The sequence below is a fragment of the Natator depressus genome, chromosome 18, assembly GCF_965152275.1.
Source record: "Natator depressus isolate rNatDep1 chromosome 18, rNatDep2.hap1, whole genome shotgun sequence".
Lineage (NCBI taxonomy): Eukaryota > Metazoa > Chordata > Testudines > Cheloniidae > Natator > Natator depressus.
In genome coordinates this window covers 8,548,156-8,571,676 of record NC_134251.1, presented here as the reverse complement: position 1 = coordinate 8,571,676, position 23,521 = coordinate 8,548,156, and the positions used below count along the sequence as shown (strand labels likewise).

The following is a 23,521-nucleotide window of genomic DNA, read 5'->3' as shown; positions in this document are numbered from 1 at the left end:
TATCAGCCACTGGCTTACAGGTGTCTGATAAATGTGAAGCTCCATCCCCTGGCAGCTGACAGAGAAAAAGCTTTTTGGTTTCCTCATCCCAGCCCCCAACTGCAGGGCCTGTAAAAACACACCTTTTTGCAGAGAAGACATAGTCTTCGTTAGCGTTTGGGGCTAAAGCCCCCATTGGGGTGCCTGGGGCAGTTCACACCTCTCTCCTTTGTTTCAGGCTGCCTGCAGACTCAGGCAACCATCACAGCATCAGTTCACACTCACTTTGCATTGGGGACGTTTCCTTTGCAACCACCAGGGACAGAGAGGGAGCTATTGGGCACACAAGATAGAAGCCATTGACTAGGGGAACGTATCGGTTCACAGTGAGCCGGCCCCGCTCCTTTCTAGTGAATAACGCCCTGTCACTCGGGTGGGAATTTGGAGACGGTCCCTAGCGCTCGCCGGCGCCGTGAGTCCTTTCCTCTCGTTCCCTAGGGCGGGCTCGGGGGCGCATGCGCAGCAGGATGCTCCCCGCGCTGCGGTGGTGTGAGGTGGAAGTCAGGCTGCTCCGCCGCGTTCGCTCCGCCATGGCCCAGGCGGTGCGGTCCCCGGGCGGCCCGGCCCGGCGCCCGGCCTCGGTGCTGGGCACCATGGAGTTCGGGCGCCGCACGGACCAGGAGGCGAGCGGGGCGCTGCTGCGGGCCTTCCTGGAGCGGGGGCACCGGGAGCTGGACACGGCCCATATGTACGGGGGGGGCGCGTCCGAGCGCATCTTGGGGGCGCTGCTGGTGGGCGGCGACGGGCCCGCAGGTACGGGGGAGGGGGCCGGGGAGGTGGGCGGGACATGGCATGGCATGGCATGGCATGGGGGAGGGGGCCGGGGGGGGCTGGAGAGGTGGGCGGGGCATGGCATGGGGGAGGGGGTCGGGGGGGCTGGAGAGGTGGGCGGGGCATGGCATGGGGGAGGGGGCCGGGGGGGCTGGAGAGGTGGGCGGGGCATGGCATGGGGGAGGGGGTCGGGGGGGGCTGGAGAGGTGGGCGGGGCATGGCATAGGAGGTAAGAGGGGGCTGGGCACGGGGGGGTGTGGGGAGGGCGTCAGAGGGCGGGGTGGGGGCTGGAGAGGTGGGCACGGGGTGGGGTAAGAGGGTCTGGGGAACTGGGCATGGGGGGAGGAGCATGGGGGGTAACGGGGGGTGCTGGAGAGTTGGGCTTGGGGAAGGGGCTAAGAGGGCGGGGGGGCTGGAGAGGTGGGCTTGGGGGGGTGGGAAGGGGGAAGGGGCTAAGAGGGTGGGGGGCTGGAGAGGTGGGCACGGGGGGTGGGGTATGACTTGGGGAAGGGGCTAAGAGAGGGTGGGGGGCTGGAGAGGTGGGCACGGGGGGTGGGCCATGAGGATGGGGTAAGAGGGTGGGGGGTGGTGTAACAGGGTCTGGGGAGTAGGGCATGGTGTGTGTGTGGAGAGGTGGGCATGGGGGGGTAGTTGGGGGAGCAGGAGCTACCCCTGCTGAATACCTCCCCCCATGGGCAGTCAGTGGAGCAGGGAGCCTGGACTCCCCACATTCCAGGGGAAGCGGGTGGAGTCCCATCTCCTTTACTTGGGCTGCTCCCCAGGGGGGAGCAGTCTAGGGTCTGTCCCTCCCACATGCCGAGGGGAGAAGGGACACTGCTGGGGTCGCAAATGTGGGGTGTTGGGTAGAGAGATCAGAGCCTACGGGTATGTTTGAGGGGGTGTGCGTTTGTGTGGTAACAGTCAGGGTATTAAGTATCAGAGGGGTAGCTGTGTTAAGCTGTATCCACAAAAACAATGAGGAGTCCAGTGGCACCTTAAAGACTAACAGATTTATTTGGGTATAAGCTTTCGTGGGTAAAAACCCCACTTCTTCAGATGCAAGGACTGAAAATTCCAGATACAGGCAGAAATATATATTGGCACATGAAGAGAAGGGAGTATTGGGTTCTCCACTCGTAAGGTAACTCCCTTCTCTTCATGTGCCAATACATATTTATGGTATTGTACCAGGCTGGAGCCAGGTGTCACTCCCCTGGTCGCTTGTTCGATTGCCCTTTCCCTTATCTTTAGGCTTTATTTTGCCCTTTGCACTCATGAGTCTCGTGCCCGGTGTGCTCTGCGTGAGGTGGTGACAGAGTTCACTTTGAAGGTCCTGTAAAAACTGTGTTTCTCCAAACAAGTGCTCATCTGTGTTACTGGAACACTTTAATGTTTGCAGGGAAAAATCCCTTTAAAATCTAATCACCACTGATGCTGTTTACTTGATGCATTTGGCTTGGACAAGATTTAGGTGCCTAACTTTGCGCAGCCATATTTGGGTACAGAATAGTGGTCGTTATTATACAATATCTGTATTCTGGTAGTATGCAGGGGCTACATTTAGGATCATTGTACTAGATGCTATACACATGAAGACATAGTCCCTACTCTGGAGAGTGTACAATCTAAACTACAGATTAATTTTGTGCTCCATTGTGGGGAAGTAGGGATCCATTGAACTGACTCTGAAATAAACGAGTTATGCCCTGTACATCAAGTGAACTGGGGTAAGGGGAAAACAACTGTTACAGCCACTGTGACCACCCAGCCCTTCGAAGAAGACTAATGAGAGAACTTGTGTAGATAGCTGGATTGGGCCTCTAGGATTTTACCTGTTCCCTTTTTTGGATATTTAGATAAGCATTAGCAATTCTGTAACCCTATTAATTTGGCTTTCCCTTTGTGTACTGCAATTTGCAGATGTTACCAGTCTTGCCTGGGGCTTCTGTAAGCTTGTACCATGTTATGCATTAATTTTAAGTGGTTTGTGCCCACTCCTTATCCCTATCCTTCCTTCACCCTGGTTACTAAAGATGAAATACAGAATTGGTTATTTTCAATCTGGTTCTGTCTCTGTCTTAGTGAAGATGGCAACCAAAGCCAATCCATGGGAGGGGAAGACTCTGAAGCCTGAGAGTGTCAGCTCTCAGCTGGAGACATCCCTTGAGAGGTTACAGATGAAGAGCGTAGACTTGTTCTATCTCCATGCCCCTGACCACAACACCCCTGTGGAACAGACACTACATGCCTGCAATGAGCTATACAAAGAGGTAAAGGCAGAGGCCTAAACCTGTGACTTTGTCCACTTGGTTTTTGTTTTGTTTTATCTAGGTTTATTTGTGTCTTCTCCTGCTTTCCATTGCAGGGGGTAGTGTGAGTACAGTGGTGAGGGGGCAGAGTTCCACAAGGCAGGGAGGAGAAAAATCAATGGCTCGTGTAAGGTATAAACAGCTGGTACCATATACTATCTCCAGGTTAATCATTTAGTACCATAAATAAGATCTCATAAGTTCTAACAAGCTTTAGGATTTCTGATCTTTGCCTCCTGCAAATTGGTCCTGTGCTATGTTTGGCATTAACAGGTAGGGAAATGAGTTTTAAAAGGATGTAAATCCAGGCCTTCTAATTCAAACAAAACAAAGGAAACATTTTTATTCCTATTGAGTCTTGTAAGTCATCCCCATTTGGAGAAGGGGTGATCAAAAAAGGAAAACTAATTTGGGGACTAAAAATCAGTTGACAGTCTGTTTCACTATGTTAATCTTAAACTGTGTGTGTAAATACATGCTGCAAGAGACTGGGATTAAATACTCTCTGTATTCCTCTACAGGGAAAGTTTAAGGAGCTTGGTCTGTCGAACTATGCAGCTTGGGAGGTGGCAGAAATCTATACCATCTGCAAGTACAACAACTGGGTGCTTCCAACTGTGTATCAGGTGAGAGTTGCAGATTTAATAGTCTACCTGATACTGCACAGACTCCTGCAGCTCTAGTCCCTTTTTACCCAACCTGGAGCTAGAGGCACCTGTCCCAGTGCTGTTCAGGTGGGGACTACTCCTTCTCCAGGATGATTTCATGAAGCGTCACCCACTGAGGGCAGCTCCTGGGAAAATTGGAGCTGTAGAGTCTCACTGGGTGGTTTGGAAAGCCTAAGCAAGTCAAAATTCACAAACTTTTATTCTTGTTGCAAGAGTGCTGGGAACCTGTCGCTGTATTGTGGTAGGTTCTAGGAGCCCATGTCTCAGGCTGGGACCCTGTTGTGCTATAGCTCTACAAACATTGAACAAAAAGGTGTTTCATTTAGTCTGGTAAGACCTTTTTGGACAAGTGCAATTAGAAAGCAAAGTGAGGTCACTACTCAGACGCAGTTAAGAGGATACATGTCTGTCATTTGTTCCAGCAATTTCCTGGATGTGAAACTGACAGTAATGTTTATCAGTTCCATACAATGATCTAGGAAATCTGTTCTTCAGCAGGCACCAATCTAGTGTGACCTGGGGACTCTCTGTTCTGACTCCTTCCATAGGACACAAAATGTATCCATGGAGGAGGAGGAAGAGGGCTATTCCAGCTCCACTGGAATTTTGCACTATTGATTTGAATGCAATGCAAAGACATTATGGAGCTAAATGGGAGTCGATCTGTGCATATGCAATGATGGTTAAATAACTGCTGCAAAGGAACTTGCTGCTGGGACACACATTTCTTCAGGATGTTTGGAAGAGGTTAACATGGGCAGATGCCTGTCTATACAAAAGGCACAGTCCTGCTAATGCCATGAGCACTGATCCAGAGCACTTGGTTTTATCTCTGAATAGTTGTAGACAAGGCAAGGTGAAAGAAAAAGCAGAACCACATTTTTCTGAATGTTAGTTAATTTGCCCTGCGGACATGTGGCTGTGAAATCGTCAGTACTAAATCAGGTCCAGTTGGTTGTGGGAAGTTAAAATCTGTGTGCAGCTTTGAGGCTGCAGTTCACTCAGGTGCCCATGGTGATCAGGGGCAGGGGAGGGCAGTGATGGGCATGTCAGGAATGTAGGTAAATGGTGCCAACAGTGTTGACAATCCACTAGGAACGGGACTGAGCCACTTCATATAGGTGGCCAAATAGCCATCAGATGGCAACACATGTGGATCATTATTAGCCTTCTGGATTCTCACCATCAAATAAGGAGCCCTTCCTCTTGCATTAGCACCCCATAAGCTAGCCAGGCCATACTCTGAAGTTCTAAGTGCTCTTATTTGTTATAGGGCATGTATAATGCAACCACCCGCCAAGTGGAAACCGAGCTGTTGCCGTGCCTTAGACACTGTGGAATGCGGTTCTATGCCTACAATCCTTTGGCTGGTACGAGCTGGGCAAGGGTGAGGAGGAAGGGTCTGCTAAATGGGGTGGGTGGCGGGAGGGAATTAAACCGAACCAAACAAAACAAAAATAGGCTGGATATTGGCCTGCCCCCCTCTGAATAGGGCTCCCTCCACTTCAGCCAAACTGCCACCACTAACAGTGGGCTTAGAAGTGAATAACAACGGTGGCGGTGGGGTGACTGGGTGGCTCAGGGGAGGGGACAGATAATGAGCTATAGAGCCCTCCACCTGTAAGTCACCATTGAATGAGTTGATCCCCATCCTTTCCTAGTTTACCTGTATGTCTGTATGCCACCCTTACAAACAGGCCCTTTGTCAGCAGAGATGAAGGATTGAATTGGGCCATGAAAGCTGATCCTTTGCAGGCCAAGGCAGAGGCTACCCATGCTGTATTCATCTGTTTTCAGGTCTGCCAAGCTGACACCTTTCCCCAACACTAGATTCATAAGAGATGTTTACACAAAGTAAAATGACAGCTGTAATGACTCAAGTGTCTTGATGCCAAGAAGCCCATCTTGCCTTACCAGGGCTCTTACTAGGGCAGAGGGCCCCTTCACCATAAAGGGCTCGTTCTGCTGGTCAGAGCTGAATAGGTGGAGTTTTTACACCCTACATTTCAGTTCTTCTTGCCCTGTCCCATCCTGGGATTTATGCCTGGGCTGCAGGAGAAAGCCTCAGTTTGTGAATTTTGACTTGCTTAGGCTTTCCCTGTGTACAGAGCTGCAGGAGTATACAAGGCTACAGTACTTTTTGCAGGCTGTAAAATTCCATCCACCACAAAATCCTGGCCACTAACAATAGCATGTCATTGAACCCCTGCAGGAGGGCTGCTGACAGGGAAGTACAAGTATGACGATAAAGACACAAGCCAACCAACTGGCAGGTTTTTTGGAAATGATTGGGCACAGACCTACAGGGACAGGTAAGTTTCCAGATGGTAGAATGGCAGAGAGATGGACCTTTCCTGAGGATAGAACAGTGGTTCTCAACCAGGGGTCCGGGGGCCGCGAGCTGGTTTCAGGTGATCCGCCAAACAGGGCCAGCATTAGACTTGCTGGGGCCCAGGGCAGAAATATGAAGCCCCGCCATATGGGGCTGAAGCCCGGGGCCCAGCCCCCTGCCATCCGGGGCTGACGCTGAAGCCTGAGCAACTAACCTTTGCAGGGCTCCCTGTGGCGTGGGTCCTCCTGCAGTTGCCCTTATTGCTACTGCCTAATGCTGGCCCTGGCTTTTACGTGTAGAAAAACAGTTGTTGTGGCACAGGTGGGCCGTGGAGTTTTTATAGCATGTTGGGGGAGCCTCGGAAAGAAAAAGGGATTGAGAATCCCTGGGCTAGAATGTTACCTTTGATTCAGCCTAGATGAATCACCAAGTGAAGATGCAGGAGAAAATACAAATGACTGAAGTCTGTTCAGCGATGATGCTCACAGGCAGGTGATCTCCATCAGTTATTGCTGAGCAACTCTTACACTGTCCCTGTACAGTGGTGCTTTGGCGGTCCCCTGCAGCACTTGGGTGGTGGGAATTTGTTAAATAGAGGGATGGTTTAATGATCGTAAAGAGAACAAGTGTGGTGGCTTTATTACAGCAGGGGTGCTTTCTATAGTATAGTTCAGGGGTTCTCAACCTTTTTCTTTCTGAGCCCCCCCCCCCCACACACACACTATAAAAACTCCATGGCCCACCTGTGCCATATTAACTGGGTTTTTTGCATATAAAAGCCAGGGCTGGTGTTAGGAGTAGCAAACAGGGCAGCTGCCTCGGGCCCCATGCCACAGGAGCCCCCGTGAAGCCATATTGCTCAGGCTTCGGCTTCAGCCCCGGATGGAGGGTTAGGGCCCTGGGCTTCAGCCCCATGCAACGGGACTTTGGCTTTCTGCCGAGGGCCCCAGGAAGTCTAATGCTGGCCCTACTTTGCGGACCCCCTGAAACTTGCTCACGGCCCCTGAGGGGGCCCCAGACCCCTGGTTGACAACTACTAATCTAGTTCCAGCTTTGCCACCAACTTGTTCTGTGCCCTTGCAAAAATCACTTAAATAGCTGTTCCCTGTTTGTGAGATGCGGGATATTGACCTCCCATACAGGAGGCTGAAGCTGAATGTTTGCAAAGTGCTTTCAGCTCTTGATGAAAGGCCTACAAGAACAACAAAAATTAGTCAGGTTTTTCTAGCTAGCCATCTAACATCTAGTGCATTCTTAGTACACTAATGGTCTGGTATCTGGAAAGGATGAGCCGGCTGCTGTGAACTTGTTTGCTGTATCTACACAATCTATTATACCAGCTATCTAAAACAAAAATTTAAATTCCACACCAGTGAAATAAGTTATTGAGTCTGAAGCCTCAAGAGGCAACATTATGCTTGTTAAACAGTGACTGCAGCATCTCTGATCTCTAGGGAGGTTGCCTTTTGGATCACCCAAAAACCATTTGGGTAGCAGAGGCCGTAAGGGCTGCACTGGGTACAGGCAATAGTCCAGGCACTAGTCTTTGACCTACTGGAGGTAGGAATGCCCCTTGGTTCTCTTGCCTGCCGTATGGATCCATGTCTCAGTCATAAGAGGAAGCCAGAGGTAGCTGAGTCAGTAAAATTAATGCTCCATTAATGTCTCCTTTGCTGTAGATACTGGAAGGAGCACCATTTCCAAGCCATTGCCCAGGTAGAGAAAGCATTAGGGGAGGCTTATGGCTCTAACCCCCCCAGCCTAACTTCAGCTGCTTTACGCTGGATGTACAACCACTCCAAACTTCAGGTAATTGCTTGACTTTAACATAGACAGTTGGTATGTACAACAGAACTCGAACGCTGCAACTGGATTTCTTTGGTTTTTCCAGTTGCAGTACATCAGCAGTGAAATCTGTCGTTTAATCCACTCAGACTCTACTGCTCTGTTCTTTTTGAAACATTTCTCTGGTCTTCCAATGACAGGCTGCTGCACACAGCAGACTATAGGAGTGAATCAGCTCTACACTTCCTTCTGTATTTTGTCTCCATGGCCTGAAGGAAAGTGGAAGATGTTAAATGCTAGTCGCTCTAGTTTTGACTTTTCTCAGCCAGCCACTTCCTCATGAGGTGATAAACTGGCTTTTCATATGGCTGGGAAATTAATGGTTATGTTCTCTTCCCCTCCCTCTGGCCACCCACAGAGCATGAATTGGCAGCCTTTGAGGAATTGGCGAGACTTGGAGGCAGGGACAGCACACTGAGTTCTGGCCTTGTTAACAGGACTGCAGTTACGACATATTTCCCCAAATATCCAGTAGTTGCCAAAGAGCAACATTCAGCTGAAAGACTAACAGAGCTGAAGTCTGATGTTTGTTACAAGATGGGAGACAAGTTGCTTTTCCTATAAGATAAACTCCTCCCTTTCCACTGCAGGGTGCCCTTGGAGATGCAGTGATCATTGGGATGTCCAACATGGATCAGCTGCAGCAGAACCTCACGTGCAGTGAAGAGGGCCCTCTGCTCCCAGCTGTGGTGGAAGCATTTGATAGAGCCTGGCACCTAGTAGCACATGACTGTCCCAACTACTTCCGCTAGAAAATGGGGGTAGCAAATTTAGTGTGGGGATGGTAACCAAGTATTCTGGCATCTGAGACCTCCTAACTCCTCCCAAAGCGTTTCAGAGGAAACTTCACCCTTGGATCAGGGGTTCCACGTAGTGAACGTATTAGTGCCATATTGGGGTTGCCTTACACTAGAGTTGAAGCTCTTCGTACAATCACAAGCCTCACTGTTTCTGTGCTGATATAATGGTAGCTGCACATGGTGTTCAAGCCATAAATGTGTCTTGTTTTTCCTTAAACAAAACTAAAAGCCATAATTGCCATGAGAATGTCCCTTAATAGGGCAGCTCCTGTTTTCACCCAAGCGCACACAATAGTGTTGTGATTCAGTGATGTAATTCGTATAAGGAACGGGCCCTGTGATATGGCCAGTTGAAGTCTCCACCTACGACTGTGGATATTTGTCTTCAATCATCTGTCAGAATAAAGCATTTTCTAACTCAGGCCACGCCTGTTTAATTGAATTTTGGGTTTCGTTTTGAATTTCTGCAGCAAGCTGTTTTAATAACAGCCAATCACAGTAGCAGTTACAAGGGTAGTTGTGCTTAAAGCAATGGAGTTCCTTTTAGGAAGGGTGCAGGTTCCAATTTGGCTTGTGCTGTTCACTCATGAAGGGACTTTAGCCCAGTTACTTGTTCTGTTTCCAAGACAACAGCTGTGTAAATAAGCCTCTCTGAAGACGAGAGAGGAACTTCAAAATGCAAACTAGGCCTTCTGAAACTGTCTTAAGCCATCAGAATTTCAGCCCAGGTGCAGGCTTCCTAAAACATGTTAAATAGTAGAACTGCAGAAATAACCTAAATGTAGTTTGTTGGCTCAGGAAGGGGAACTATCCTGCCCATTAAGTAACTGTTTAAATAGCACTTTGTTTACGCCAGTCTAGCTAGGTAACTTCCTCAATTCTAAAAAAAAAAAAAAGGAAAGGTGTACTTGTGGCACCTTAGAGACTAACAAATGTATTAGTGCATAAGTTTGCATCAGATGAAGTGAGCTGTAGCTCACAAAAGCTTATGCTCTAATAAATTTATTAATGTCTAAGGTGCCCCAAGTACTCCTTTTCTTTTTACGGATACAGACTAACACAGCTGCTACTCTAAATTCCTCAATTCTGTTGACAACCCACTTGAACCGTGGACATCATACACAGGACCAGTCCTAGGGTTGCCAATTTTGGTTGGGTATTCCTGGAGGTTTCATCACACAACAATCTTTAATTGAAGATTAATCTTTAATTCCTGGAGGCTCCAGAACAATCCTGGAGGGCTGGCATCCCTAGTGCTACCTCTGGTGGAATTTTCCATAGGCAGTGTGTAATCTAAAGTTGTGGTTCAATCTAGACCAGCGATCGCCAACTGGTAGATTGTGATCATGGAGCCTTTGACAGTTGATCTTAGTCTAGGGTTGCCAACCCTTCTGCAGCCAAACCAGGAGATTGGTCACTAACAGTCCCATGAGGCAGCTCCTGGGGGAGTCTCTGTATGCTGCCCTTGTCTCCTGGCACCACCCTCTACAGCTCGCATTGGCTGGGAATGGGGAACAGCAGCCAATGGAGTGGTGGGGGTGGTGCCTGCAGACAAGGGTAGTGTGCTGAGCTGCCTCTCCCTCTGCACCCAGGAGCTGCTGCTGGACATGCTCGCCAAATTCCTCCTCCAGGCCCAAGCCCCCCACCCAAACTCCCTCCTAGAGCCTGCAGCCCCTCTTGCACCTGAAACTCCCTCCCTCAGAGCCTGCACCCCAACCCCCCGCCACAGGCTCAGCCCAGAGTTCCTTCCACATAGAACCGCTTAGCCCAAGCCCTGAGTCTGCCCAGTGAAAGTAAGGTGGGGGGGGGGGGGGAATGAGGGATGGAATGAGCGGGGCAAGGGTGTTTGGGTTTGTGGTTACTGTTCCTTCTACATTTTCTTTGAGGTAGCTCCTGGGTTGCACTTAAATTCAAAAAGTGATATTGTGCTTAAAAAGGTTGGAGACCACTGATCTAGACACTTGCAAGTGCCGTAGGCACTAATTACAACTGGTCATGTGACTACTTTACCACCACAGTACCCCCTTCTGTCTTGGTCATGTAGTTGCAACCTCAGTTCTGCTTCCTAAAGTCTTAACTACAGGATTTTGCCTGCTGCTACAGATTGAGTATTGTACACACATACTCCTCACTTCCACAACAGCTCTACTTCAGAGGTTAGTTACACCAACATTTAAAGTATAACCTTTAGGACTCTTTCCCCTTTTTAAAAAAAAAAATTACTCATTCGCTTAAAGCCTTGGAAGTGCTGGGCCAAGAATCAGTTACAGGAAAATCACAGGTCTTCTCTACTAGAAGTTGGAGTGAAAGTAATTCTTCTATTTCAGTGGTTTTCAACCTGTAGTCCACACATCCCCTGGGGTCTGAAGACTATGTCTAGGGGGTCTGCCAAAGGTTGGCATTACCACAGAACAGTGGTTTTCAACCTGTGGTCTGCAGACTGTCTAAGATTTCCAAAGGGGTCTGCACCTCCACTTGAAATTTTTTAGGGGCCTGCAAATGAAAAAAGGTTAAACTGCTGCTCTGTTACCATTCTACACCGAGAAATAGGGAAGCTGCAGTAGTTCTGGTGATGCACTGTTGTTAAACAGGCTCAGTGAAGACAGAAGGAACTTACTAAAAGATGGCACAGGAAACTAGCTTAGTCACTACACTTCATCCTTTGGCTTCAGTGGTAATTTAGTCAGTATCTGCTCTCAAAGGAATAGTCCAGATTGTTCTCTTAGCTTTTGAATTAAGACAAAACCCAACCTTCTAGGGATCCTAGGAAATATGAATTAGCACCTTCTCCTTTGGAGACAAGTTGCATTTAAATAGTTGCTCTCTATACAACTGTCATTTCTAATGCAAAGTGAGCAGTTCAAAAGCAATTTTCTGTAGGGGGAAGGATTATGGGGCGGTGAAGTAGATTTGCTGAGATATGGCTCAAGTCTGAACAATAAACACAGAGTGGAAAGGGTTTTACTTCTTACGTGAAACTTGAGCCTGTTCTCAGGTTCTGCACATTTTTTCCTGGTTCAGGGATGCTCAAAGAGGCTGCACAGGCAGGGATCCAAAATTTCTACTTAATTTTATATATAAACCATTTGCATCATCTTTGATAAATAGCAAGTCTGTGGGTTGATCAACTTCATCCTGCTGCAACTGAGGGAGAGTACCCATGGGCTTCAGTGGACTATTCTTGAAATAGAACAAACTGTCTCTAATGTCCTATAGCAGGTCTTTCAGTTAGTTGCCATTTTCTTCGTTGTCATCCTCCTCCTCCTCCATCTCTGAGGTTTCTTCTGTCTCCTTCACCAACTGCTGGAAGTCTCCTGTCTCAGAATGCCACATGCACTTGATGGTCACTTTAAACTCTGCCATCTCATAGCCAAAGAGTTTCTGAAAGGGAGACAGGAACTTGTCACTCATACTGCTAGCCTGCTTGTGGCAAGGCTAGCTCTCACATTAACTAACACCTTTAAACTGCATTATGACAAAACGGGATGTAAGCAAGAATCAAAGGGTGCATTTTAATATAAGGATAAGTTGTTCAACTTGAGCTAGACCAAAAGCATGAAGCTACTTTAATGCAGACTTTTCCCTTCAACCTCCATTAGATGGATCCCTTCCTCAGTCCATGCCACTCTCAGGCAGCTATGATTTTACTGCTGGTTTCAAAATGCACAGTATAAAACTAGAATGCAAAGGTAGGATTCAAATCTCAACATGCAAGCCATTTAATTCTTTTAGCAATACCTGATCTATCATCCATTAGCCTGGTCATTTCTCTGTGTGTTCTTATAATTAAGCAATACCTGTCTCAGCACAGGGTATTTCTCAAGTTATCAGCTGGGCTCCTTCATTTGCACCTTGGGCTATTCTTCCAGCTGGTCATTAATCCCCAGTCAAGCATTATTGCTTAGCAGCCAAAACAGCTCTTAAGGATGCATACAACCCTAATGAACAGCAGCTATTCATTATGGTTAATATCCAGAACTGGAGTAACTTGATTTGAGCACAAATCGTTTCACACACTGAATTAAATTTACTGGCCACACTGATCTGTAATTTCAGGAAAGATCCACAGGACTTGTTACTGGGTGGAAATAGTGGCTGCCCCTGAACTATAGCTAGATAACTGTGCTGCTAATATGTTACTCACCAAGACACGAGCCTGTTCAGGGGTCAGAACATCCCCTTCCTTGCAGACTTCATAATCCGAAAGCAGTGTCACCACTCCTGCAGGAACAGGGAGGAAGAAGGGGATCCAGTCAGGGGGATGAATACCACATGAGGTTAGAGAACAAATGGAGCAGCTGTGGTAATCAGAGCTCCCAGCCTGGTTCTCTATTACTGGCAGCATAGAGTAATGAAGCTTCAATCCAGCAGCACAATAAATTGTTTTGATTTTTACATAGGCTGACCGTTCTTTGAGGAAATGTAATATAATGGAAGGCATGTATCAGTCGTTGAAATTGATATGCAGTGTAAACCCACTTCAGCGACTAATCTCTTAGCAGGTGTTTGCTTCATGCCTGTCCTCTCCCAAATGCTGAGTTCCCCTGGCTCCCCCATTTTTATGCAATTACTAATTCAGGCTGATTCCTTCCTCCCAATTCCTTTGACAGAAATAACAGGAGACTTCACATGACCGCCTGTGGCTTTGCCAAGACATATAATGAAGTAAATAAATCACATCCTCCATGAGAAATCATTGTGATCTGCAGGTCAAGCCCAGCTGACTGATATGAAAAACCAAGGCATACAGGAGATGGGGCTTTCATCAGGTGCTTGGCTTATCCTGACCAGCTCTTAGAAACAAGAATTTGATGATATAGAACAAACAATTCCAGTGTCAACCACAGGAGGAGAAAGGGGTTTTTAATATTAGATGTTCTCTGCTGAACATATGCTCTGACTTCTGCTTCCATCATCTAACGCTCACCCTGCCCGGCCTTCCTGTATATATGCTGACCAAGATGCTACCAACATTCATTGAATAAAAGCCAGTAAATCTGGAATAATTTTAGTGGCGGAGAGGGAATTATGATCATATGCCCCAGCCAGCTCACATACCTTTCTTCAAAGCCGTTGGCAATCCCAGCTGCCGTAATTGAGGCTCCATGGAGTGGGGAAACTGCTCCAAGGGCCCCGTGTCCAGGCTCACTGTGAATGTTGCCTTGTTACCTGCACGGGCAAAGTCCACCTCTTTGAACTGAGAGAACCATCTGGAGGGGAGGAAACAAGAGTATTACTTATTTAAGCAACCTCCAGCTGTGGAATAAACCTCATTTGGGATGGGTCAGCCTTGGAACTCATCTATCCTACCCCAAGAGGGGCGGACATTGTGAAATCAGCATCTATGGGTTTTGTACTACCCACCACTACAGTATCCAAACACCTTTCCTGTAAAACAGATCAGCAGTAATAAAGCCCAGAGTAATTTTTTTTTTTTGCAGGGGGTATGTGTCTTGGGGAGGGTGGGAGAGATGGAGGAAAAGAGAGTGACTGAGGTTGTGAATGTTCTGTTGATGGTGGAAAAGCTTTAGAAGGCAACAGGGTTGCAGTTTTTCCTGCTTTCTCATTAAAGAAATACATCCTTTTCAAGCTAGGTTTACAATTACCTCTCCCCCCCCGGAAGCAAAATTCCTCTAGTTAGCCTGGGTCCACATGACGGATGACAGGCCAACTTACCAAGAGATGGTCTACTGCTTCCACACTCACTCTCTCCTGCACAGGCCAGCGAGACCAGAAGGTGATTTGTACTTGTGTACAGTGTCCATGTGTGTAGGTAACTCTTGGGGACTCTGGAAAGCTTTGTAGCTGTTTGACCATACACTAACTTTAGAGGTAAGTGCAAGTTATGTTAGAGCAAAGGATTCAGGAAAGGAAAAGTCCAGTCAGATATGTTTGTGGGGTGGTGGTCAGAGATTGCTCACCTGGTGGCGTTAGATTTTACTGTTATGGTGATTACCCAGTTTCAATGGACAAGCGTAGTTCAACATCTCCAAGAAAGCAGCCACGTGAGTCAGAGCGTAGCACCTCCCATTCCCTTTTCAATCACGGCATAACCTGCTATACCTTCCCCCTGCCTTTTCCACTGTGAGCCTTTTCCATCGCAGCTCCAAAGGGAGGCATGCATAAAAGCATTTTAAGCTGAACATTGTCATGAGATCAGCATCAAGGAGAGCGAGAGAATTGCTGCCAGTAGCGGCTTCTGTTTCAGTGAGGGAGAAGAGGCTCAGTCCGAACTTTAGTTCTTTCTCAATCGAGATGCAACACTGGTGGCAAGGGTGCCATTAGCCCGAAGCCCCTTTGTTACCCCCCCCAGATACTTACTCGTTCACTTCTTCTTTGGTGCGATTGGTGAACAGGAGACCAACTTCACCTCTTAGGTGTTTGCTGACCTGGAAAATAAGCAGCATGTGGAATTCAGCAGCACGCTTATCCTGGACTGTGCTAAAGCCCCCTAATACCACGGAATTTACTCCGGAAGCCCAGATAATTCAGAGGACCCAACCCTTAGATTTGCAGATATTGATTCATCAGCCCCGACGTGTCTTGCAGCCCTTTGGTGCTGTGAGGAAGACTAAATTAAGGACAGGATGTAGATGGCAAATCTATTTCAGGAGACTTTTCCTCCTAGCGTGAAACCTGTTCTGTGGCTGACGGAAGCACTGGCTTGGCAGGACATTCCAGATGTAAATTCCGGAGAAAGGAGATTAGATTGTGGGAGGAGGGAAAGAGTATGAATCAGTGGGGCCTAAGAAAGAATTTAGCTCAAGATTCTCAGATGTTTGATCAAGAAAAGGCAGAGAAATCCCATTTGAAAAGTCACTATGATCTAGTCATAGAATTACTGAAGAAAAATTAGTTAAACAGAGAATTTTTGGATTCCCGTGAGGGCTCTTAGCATCGGAGTTTAGTTTTTCAAACTGTATTTCAAAAAGAATTCCATAGGGCTGAGGCTCCAAATTATTTTTAAAGCTTGGATGGATGAATTCAGACTATTCAGACACTAGCTGCCGTCCTACTTCAGTGAGAGGCTAAAAAGATGTGAAGACACATTTACTGGTGGAGGTCCTTCAAGCTCTCCCAATAATTCTGCCTCCACTGAAAGAAGATTAAGCAGTCATAGAATTACTGAAGAAAAATTAGTTAAACAGAGATTAGGCTAAATCACACCTGGAGTTGCTGCTAGCGAGAGATGTTAAGAGTAACAAGAAGGGTTTCTTCAGGTATGTTGGCAACAAGAAGAAAGCCAAGGAAAGTGTGGGCCCCTTACTGAATGAGGGAGGCAACCTAGTGACAGAGGATGTGGAAAAAGCTAATGTACTCAATGCTTTTTTTGCCTTTGTCTTCACAAACAAGGTCAGCTCCCAGACTACTGTACTGGGCAGCACAGCATGGAGAGGAGGTGGCCAGCCCTCTGTGAAGAAAGAAGTGGTTCGGGACTATTCAGAAAAGCTGGGCATACACAAGTCCATGGAGCCAGATGCATTGCATCCGAGAGTGCTAAAGGAATTGGCGGATGTGATTGCAGAGCCATTGGCCATTATCTTTGAAAACTCATGGCGATCGGGGGAAGTCCTGGAAGACTGGAAAAAGGCTAATGTAGTGCCAATCTTTAAAAAAGGGAAGGAGGAGGATCCTGGGAACTACAGGCCAGTCAGCCTCACCTCAGTCCCCAGAAAAATCATGGAGCAGGTCCTCAAGGAATCAATTCTGAAGCACTTAGAGGAGAGGAAAGTGATCAGGAACTGTCAGCATGGATTCACCAAGGGAAAGTCATGCCTGACTAATCTAATTGCCTTCTGTGATGAGATAACTGGTTCTGTGGATGAAGGGAAAGCAGTGGACGTGTTATTCCTTGACTTTAGCAAAGCTTTTGACACGGTCTCCCACAGTATTCTTGTCAGCAAGTTAAAGAAGTATGGGCTGGATGGATGCACTACAAGGTAGGCAGAAAGTTGGCTAGATTGTCAGGCTCAATGGCTAGTGATCAATGGCTCCATGTCTAGTTGGCAGCCTGTATCTAACGGAGTGCCCCAAGGGTCAGTCCTGGGGCCGGTTTTGTTCAATATCTTCATAAATGATCTGGAGGATGGTGTGGATTGCACCCTCAGCAAGTTTGCGGATGACACTAAACTGGGAGGAGTGGTAGATTCGCTGGAGGGTAGGGATAGGATACACAGGGACCTAGACAAATTGGAGGATTGGGCCAAAAGAAATCTGATGAGGTTCAACAAGGACAAGTGCAGAGTCCTGCACTTAGGACGGAAGAATCCAATGCACCGCTACAAACTAGGGACCGAATGGCTAGGCAGCAGTTCTGCAGAGAAGGACCTAGGGGTGACAGTGGACGAGAAGCTGGATATGAGTCAACAGTGTGCCCTTGTTGCCAAGAAGGCCAATGGCATTTTGGGGTGTATAAGTAGGGGCATAGCCAGCAGATCGAGGGACGTGATCGTTCCCCTCTATTTGACATTGGTGAGGCCTCATCTGGAGTACTGTGTCCAGTTTTGGGCCCCACACTACAAGAAGGATGTGGAGAAATTGGAGAGAGTCCAGCGAAGGGCAACAAAAATGATTAGGGGTCTGGAACACATGACTTATGAGGAGAGGCTGAGGGAACTGGGTTTGTTTAGGCTACGGAAGAGGAGAATGAGGGGGGATTTGATAGCTGCTTTTAACTACCTGAAAGTTGGATCCAAAGAGGATGGATCTAGACTATCCTCAGTGATAGCAGATGACAGGACAAGGAGTAATGGTCTCAAGTTGCAGTGGGGGAGATTTAGGTTGGATATTAGGAAAAACTTTTTCACTAGGAGGGTGGTGAAACACTGGAATGCGTTACCTAGGGAGGTGGTGGAATCCCCTTCCTTAGAAGTTTTTAAGGTCAGTCTTGACAAAGCCCTGGCTGGGATGATTTCGTTGGGGATTGGTCCTGCTCTGGGCAGGGGGTTGGACTAGATGACCTCCAGAGGTCCCTTCCAACTCTGATATTCTATGATTCTATGAATTTTTGGACTCCTGTGAGGGCTCTTAGCATTGGAGTTTAGTTTTTCAAACTGTAGCAAGAATTCCATAGGGCTGAGGCTCCAAATTATTTGTAAAGCTTGGATGGATGAATTCAGACTATTCAGACACTGGCTGCAGTCCTACTTCAGTGAGAGGCTAAAAAGATGTGAAGACACATCTACTGGTGGAGGTCCTTCGAGCTCTCCCAGCAATTCTGCCTCCACTGAAAGAAGATTAAGCAGTATTGGCTGAGAGATGCCACTTGTACCTGCAACCCAGATCTTCAGGATTGAGTTGCTATAGTACTAACAAGGAGTGTCCTCAATTAGGTATCTTGTGAGCAAGGCACCATGATTTTACCCCTCACCCCCAAACATGCTGGAAGGAGGAGAGGTAAATGCGGCAACATCCTCATGCACCCTTCCTTTGATGAACTGATAAAAAGGACAAATTTCTTACTATAGTGGAAGAACCTATGGTGAACAAAGCTACACTGACGTGAAGCTAACCATCACCAGAGTTAAAAGGCTGCCCACTCTGGCAACAGGACTGTTGTCAAAGGCAACTTGCCTAAAGATCTACATATCAGTGAAGGACTGGCATTTATCATCATTGTGGTAGTGCTTAGGCATGGACCAGGACCACTTCGTGCTAGGCACTGTACAAACACAGAGCAGAAAGATGGTCCCTGCCCCCAAAGAGCTGACAATCTAAGTATCTGAACCCCATTTACTGCCGATGGAAGAGTATTGATCCATTCTGGCTCTCCAAAGCAATTCTTTATTTCCTCTTGAGATTTACAGAAAATAAGGCTCACTTCCAAAACATGCAAAAGCTATGGAAATCAGAACATACCTGGTGTAAGTTCTCCTTGTACTCATCAGCTGGCCCCCGTCCCAGTGCCACCATCATAACTTTGTTTTTCCCAAAGAAAATCCTATTGGAAAAAAAGGAAAAGAATCCATCATGATGGGTTCAATACATCTGCAGAGCTGAATCAGGGATGAAGACAGGGGTTCTCAATCTGGGAGTCGCAGCCTCTCCCTTTTTAAGGGCCGGGGAAGGGGATCCTGAAACTTCTCTCTTGTAACCTAAGAATTAGGAAAGGTACTGTTTCTGCCCCAAACAGGAGAGGGAAGGCAGGTGATAGTAATTGCATCATTTTAGCTCTACGTGCCAGTGCCTGAAAGATGCAGCTGCCATCAAACGCTGACGTTTTTTAAATCCTAGGGTTAACCCCAGCACTGCAGCCAAGAGCCCCAAGCTACTTCCTGAAAACTATCATCTTGAGGGGTGGAAGAGAAGAAAATTCATAGAGCTCTTTTAGCAGCTTACCTCCCCCTCCCACAGAAGTACGTACAGTAATCTGTCTAAGATATGTATACACCTATAACACAATATTCATGATCACTAGCCATGAGGGGAAGCAATCTCGGAGACTACTGCTGACCTGCTGTGCTTCCAGGCACTTCTGATATCCTTCAGCTTGTTGTTTCTCATATTGGCAACAGAGAAGATGAAGAGGTGTTTGTAGGTGTCCACACATTTCCGCAACTATAGGAGAACATGATATTGAGCAGTCATAGCAAACATCAGAGAAATCCCCATTGCATACCAATGCATTTCTGCAACAGCTTAAACACAGAAGATGGGGTGGGAGGATTGTTCAAAAATTCTATTCATGGCAACATCTCTAGCTCCCCAGCAATATCGGGCACTCCATGGAACTAACAACTATGATTTTAATGCGAGATTCTCCATTTGAACTAATCAACTGTAAAACTCAATTTTTTTTATATTAAAATAAAACTATGTATTATAAAACAAACACAGGATTGTTAAACTCTCTCTCTCTCTAACGCTTAGCCAGTCGGCCATAGAGATCGTTGACTATTTGGTCCGTTCCTGCGCAACCGCAAAGGCTTGACGGCCTGAGAGTCCAACATCGGAACAGACTTGATGAACCCATGTAATAGGGGATCTGCCTCTGGGCTGCCTCCACCCCCCGGTTGGTGGAATTTTATCCCGGATGTTACAAACCACCCGGAGAATGTAGTTCGCTGGAACGTCTTGTGGCATCCTTGCGACATGGCCAAGAAGTGTAAGGAGCTGCCTGCGGACAATGGCCCCAGTAGTCTGTAGACCCAAATGACCATAAACATCTGCATAACAGATGAAGTCATTCCACTTTATGCCCAATATACGATGTCGACATTTTGTGTGGAAAGCCTCCAGCTTTGTCCAGTCTGCGCGGCATAGTGTCCATGTTTCACAGCCGTACAACAGTATGGGAAGGATACAGCTCAAATAAATCCTCAGCTTGGTTGTCATACTATGATGATGTTGATTCCATATCCATTGTAAATGGCCCATGGCAGATGCTGCAATGCCAATCTGATGGAGAACCTCTGCGTGAGAATTGGAGGAGCTGGTAAGTATAGAACCCAGATAGCAAAAGCTGGAAACTGATTCGACAGTTTCGTTGTTTAAGGAGGCTGGAGTCGCAGGTGGACCTGGTCCTAGATTTTGCAGTTTTGTGTTTGACCATGAAACATGGAGACCATCTTAGCTAACTCGTCCTCCATCTGCTGGAGTACCTCACGAAACCTGTTGGGGCTCTGTATTAAAAGAACAACGTCATCAGCGTTGTCAAGATCTCTGAGTGAGAGATCACCGATTTCAATGCCTATGGACCTGACGGAATGCTGCATTATGAAATCCATTGCCCGACAAAAGAGTGCCTAACACCAGATACTGATTTAAAAGGCACTGACATCCGGTTCCCCAGACGAACATGGGCAGGGGTTCCATTATGAAGCTCTCTAATTAAGTCTAGCAGAGTGGTAGGGACACCTATGCCCTTTAAGGCCTTCCATAACACGACATGGTCTACTGAATCAAATGCAGCCTTAAGATCAACATATGCTACGTGCAGGTGCTTCCTGAACTCGCGGTGTATCTCTGACAATAAGCAAACGGCCAAAATGGTGTCTCATGTGGACCTGTTCCTTGTAAAGCCTGACTGTTGGGGACGATGCTTCCGATGTAGCAAAGGCTCCAGGCGTGCCAGCAAAACATGTACAAACACCTTCCCTGGAATGGAGAGCAAGGCGATCAGCCTGTAGCTTTTACATTCACTGCGTGGTCCCTTGCCCTTATAGAGTGAGATCACAATGCCGTCCTTCCAGGCATTTGGCAGGGTTTCAGTTCTCCACACCAGACGAAAGATGGCCAGAAGTGATTCTGCTACAGGATCAATAGCACATTTTAGCAGCTCTGAGGGGATGCCATCAGCACCGGTTGTGCGTCCATTTTTCAGTTTAGAGACGGCACACTTCACTTCATCCAATATTGGAACATCAATACAAATGTCTGGATCTGGAACCGCAGTGACTGCCAGATCATCCAGCTCTGAACAAGCGGCAGCTGGAGGATGGTTCAGGACACTGTGATAATGTTCCATCCAGCATGAGAGAATGTCATCATCCGATTTACATGGATGGCCTTGGCTGTCATTCAGGATGCTGTTTGTAGTGACTACCTCGACCGCTAAACTGCATTACACAATTCAGCCATTAAGCCCACTGTCCTGCCCCTGGTAGAAGCCAATACCTGAAAAGACCAAGAAGCCTCAGTAATGTAGCTGGTTAACTGTATGACCCAGTACACAGACAGCATGATGAATTCTTTTATGACCCTTGTGGCACACAGCTTAAATCCTGAGGTAGTTTTACTGTATGCATTGTAACTTTTTTTTGGTAAGAATATTAACAGATTAATAATGAATTCATCTGACAACAGTTTCTCAAACTGCTTCTTTTCTATATTTCTGGGGTCTAGTCAAATTGCCTCTGTGTGCCTCAGTTTCCCCACATCTATAAAGCATGTAGTGCGACTTACTCTGTGTAAAGTACAGTAAGATCCTAACAGAAGGAGATTCTACAGAAGGGAAAGAACATATCTATGTTTTTCTCCGATACAGAATGGAAAACTAAATGCAGCACCTTATGACGTATGTTCTTACTTACCTCTTCTATTAAGCCCTGTTTGACTTCTAAACCTTTCTTCGTGGTTTTTGTTAGGGAAACTGAAGGAAGAAGAAGAGCTTCGGCATTATCAATGGGCACTGCTTATGGAAAGTACAATTAAAAAGCACAGAAATGTGGCTGCCAAATACACTCTGGACATCAGCTTTAATGAACTCAAAGACTTTTGACTCACTCCTAGAAGACCAGGTGCAACCTTCTAGCACTGATGCTTTGCTGGGAGTCCCTGCATGGTTGTAGGATCAGAGTTTCCTTTACTGATTAAAACCATGAGCTACAAACCATCATTGAAATAAAACATTTCAGGGTTTCATATTGCACTGACATACAACAGCACACTGCCAGATATTTGCATCATCCCTGGTAGGAGACAAGGAACTCATGAATAGAAAGGAAACATCTTTACTGAGGCTGCCGAATGGGTTCTATAATTCCCAAACCAACTAACACAGCCTATTCTGCCTAATGTCAGCACACAATTTCCCCCACCCCCAACCTTAGTGGTACTTAGACCTCAGAAACAATGAGGAGTCCGGTGGCCCCTTAAAGACTAACAGATTTATTTGGGCATAAGCTTTCGTGGGTAAAAAACCCACCTCTTCAGATGCATGGAGTGAAAATTACAGACACAGGCATACATACATACATACATATACATATATATATACACACACACACTGGCACATGAAGAGAAGGGAGTTACCTTACAAGTGGAGAACTAGTGTTGACAAGGCCAATTCAGTCAGGGTGGATGTGGTCCACTCCCAATAATGATGATGAGGTGTCAATACCGAGAGAGGGAAAATTGCTTTTGTAGTGAAGGTAACTCCCAAGTACTCCTTTTCTTTTTTCTTTTTACGAATACAGACTAACATGGCTGTTACTCTGATCCCTTCTCTTTATGTGCCAGTATATACATTTATGCATGTATCTATAACTTTCACTCCATGCATCTGAATAAGTGGGGTTTTTTACCCACGAAAGCTTATGCCCAAATAAATCTGTTAGTCTTCAAGGTGCCACCGGACTCCCTGTTGTTTTTTGTGGATACAGACTAATATGGCTACCCCTCTGATACTCAGGCCTCAGTAGCCAGATTAACAACATTACCCAAAAGAGACACAGTAGTCTGAATCCGTTGTTGTGGATTGTGTGTGTGTGTGTGTGTGTGTGTATAAATAAAATATTCTCGCAGCAAACTGACTGACCAAGTATTCTACGATAGGTTTAATCACAAAGTAAAAGCAGCCTGAGTGGTTAATAATTAAATCACAGTGTTTTTATACCACGCGCTGCCCAGAGCCGCAGGACACACCGTCCAGAGCCCCTGGGGGCTCCCACGCCGCAGTCGGGTACCGGGGCGTTGCGGCAGCCAGGTACCCGCTGAGGGTGGGGCAGGCCCCGCCGGGGGCTCCACCTCAGCGGGGCAGGGAAGCTGCTACCGAAAGGCGAGTGGCCCCGCCCGACCCCGGAGCCTCCCGCCGGCACAGGGCCCGGCGCCGGGCGGGCGGCGAGCCGGGCAGCGCAGAGGGGCCCCGGCAGTCAGCCCGCGCGGGGGGGGGGGGGGTGTCACTCACTCTTCTTGTCCCGCTTGGACTTAGGCATGGCTCGCACGTTGCTGCCCCAGCTGAGCGCTCCAAGGACCCCGTGCGCCGCGAGGGTTGCCGGGATAGGAAGCCCCTGGAGGTGCCCGAGGAGGTGCCTGACT

At 47.3% G+C, this 23,521-nt stretch overlaps 2 protein-coding genes across 2 annotated transcripts; one reads left to right on the top strand and one right to left on the bottom strand.

The window, feature by feature from the left end:
* The first annotated feature begins 479 nt into the window (after positions 1–479).
* Positions 480–9,185, top strand: AKR7A2 (aldo-keto reductase family 7 member A2). The gene is made up of 7 exons (XM_074975474.1): positions 480–792; positions 2,893–3,080; positions 3,641–3,745; positions 5,061–5,157; positions 6,000–6,099; positions 7,799–7,928; positions 8,555–9,185. Exons 1-7 carry the CDS (start codon positions 495–497, stop codon positions 8,714–8,716), a joined length of 1,080 nt encoding a protein of 359 aa, XP_074831575.1. The 5' UTR covers positions 480–494; the 3' UTR covers positions 8,717–9,185.
* Positions 9,186–11,795: 2,610 nt separating this feature from the next.
* On the bottom strand, positions 11,796–23,487 carry MRTO4 (MRT4 homolog, ribosome maturation factor). The gene is made up of 8 exons (XM_074975101.1): positions 23,391–23,487; positions 21,796–21,854; positions 19,218–19,321; positions 18,623–18,704; positions 15,086–15,153; positions 13,823–13,974; positions 12,909–12,985; positions 11,796–12,145 (listed from the first exon to the last, which is right to left on the bottom strand). Exons 1-8 carry the CDS (start codon positions 23,416–23,418, stop codon positions 11,993–11,995), a joined length of 723 nt encoding a protein of 240 aa, XP_074831202.1. The 5' UTR covers positions 23,419–23,487; the 3' UTR covers positions 11,796–11,992.
* Between the last annotated feature and the right edge of the window lie 34 nt (positions 23,488–23,521).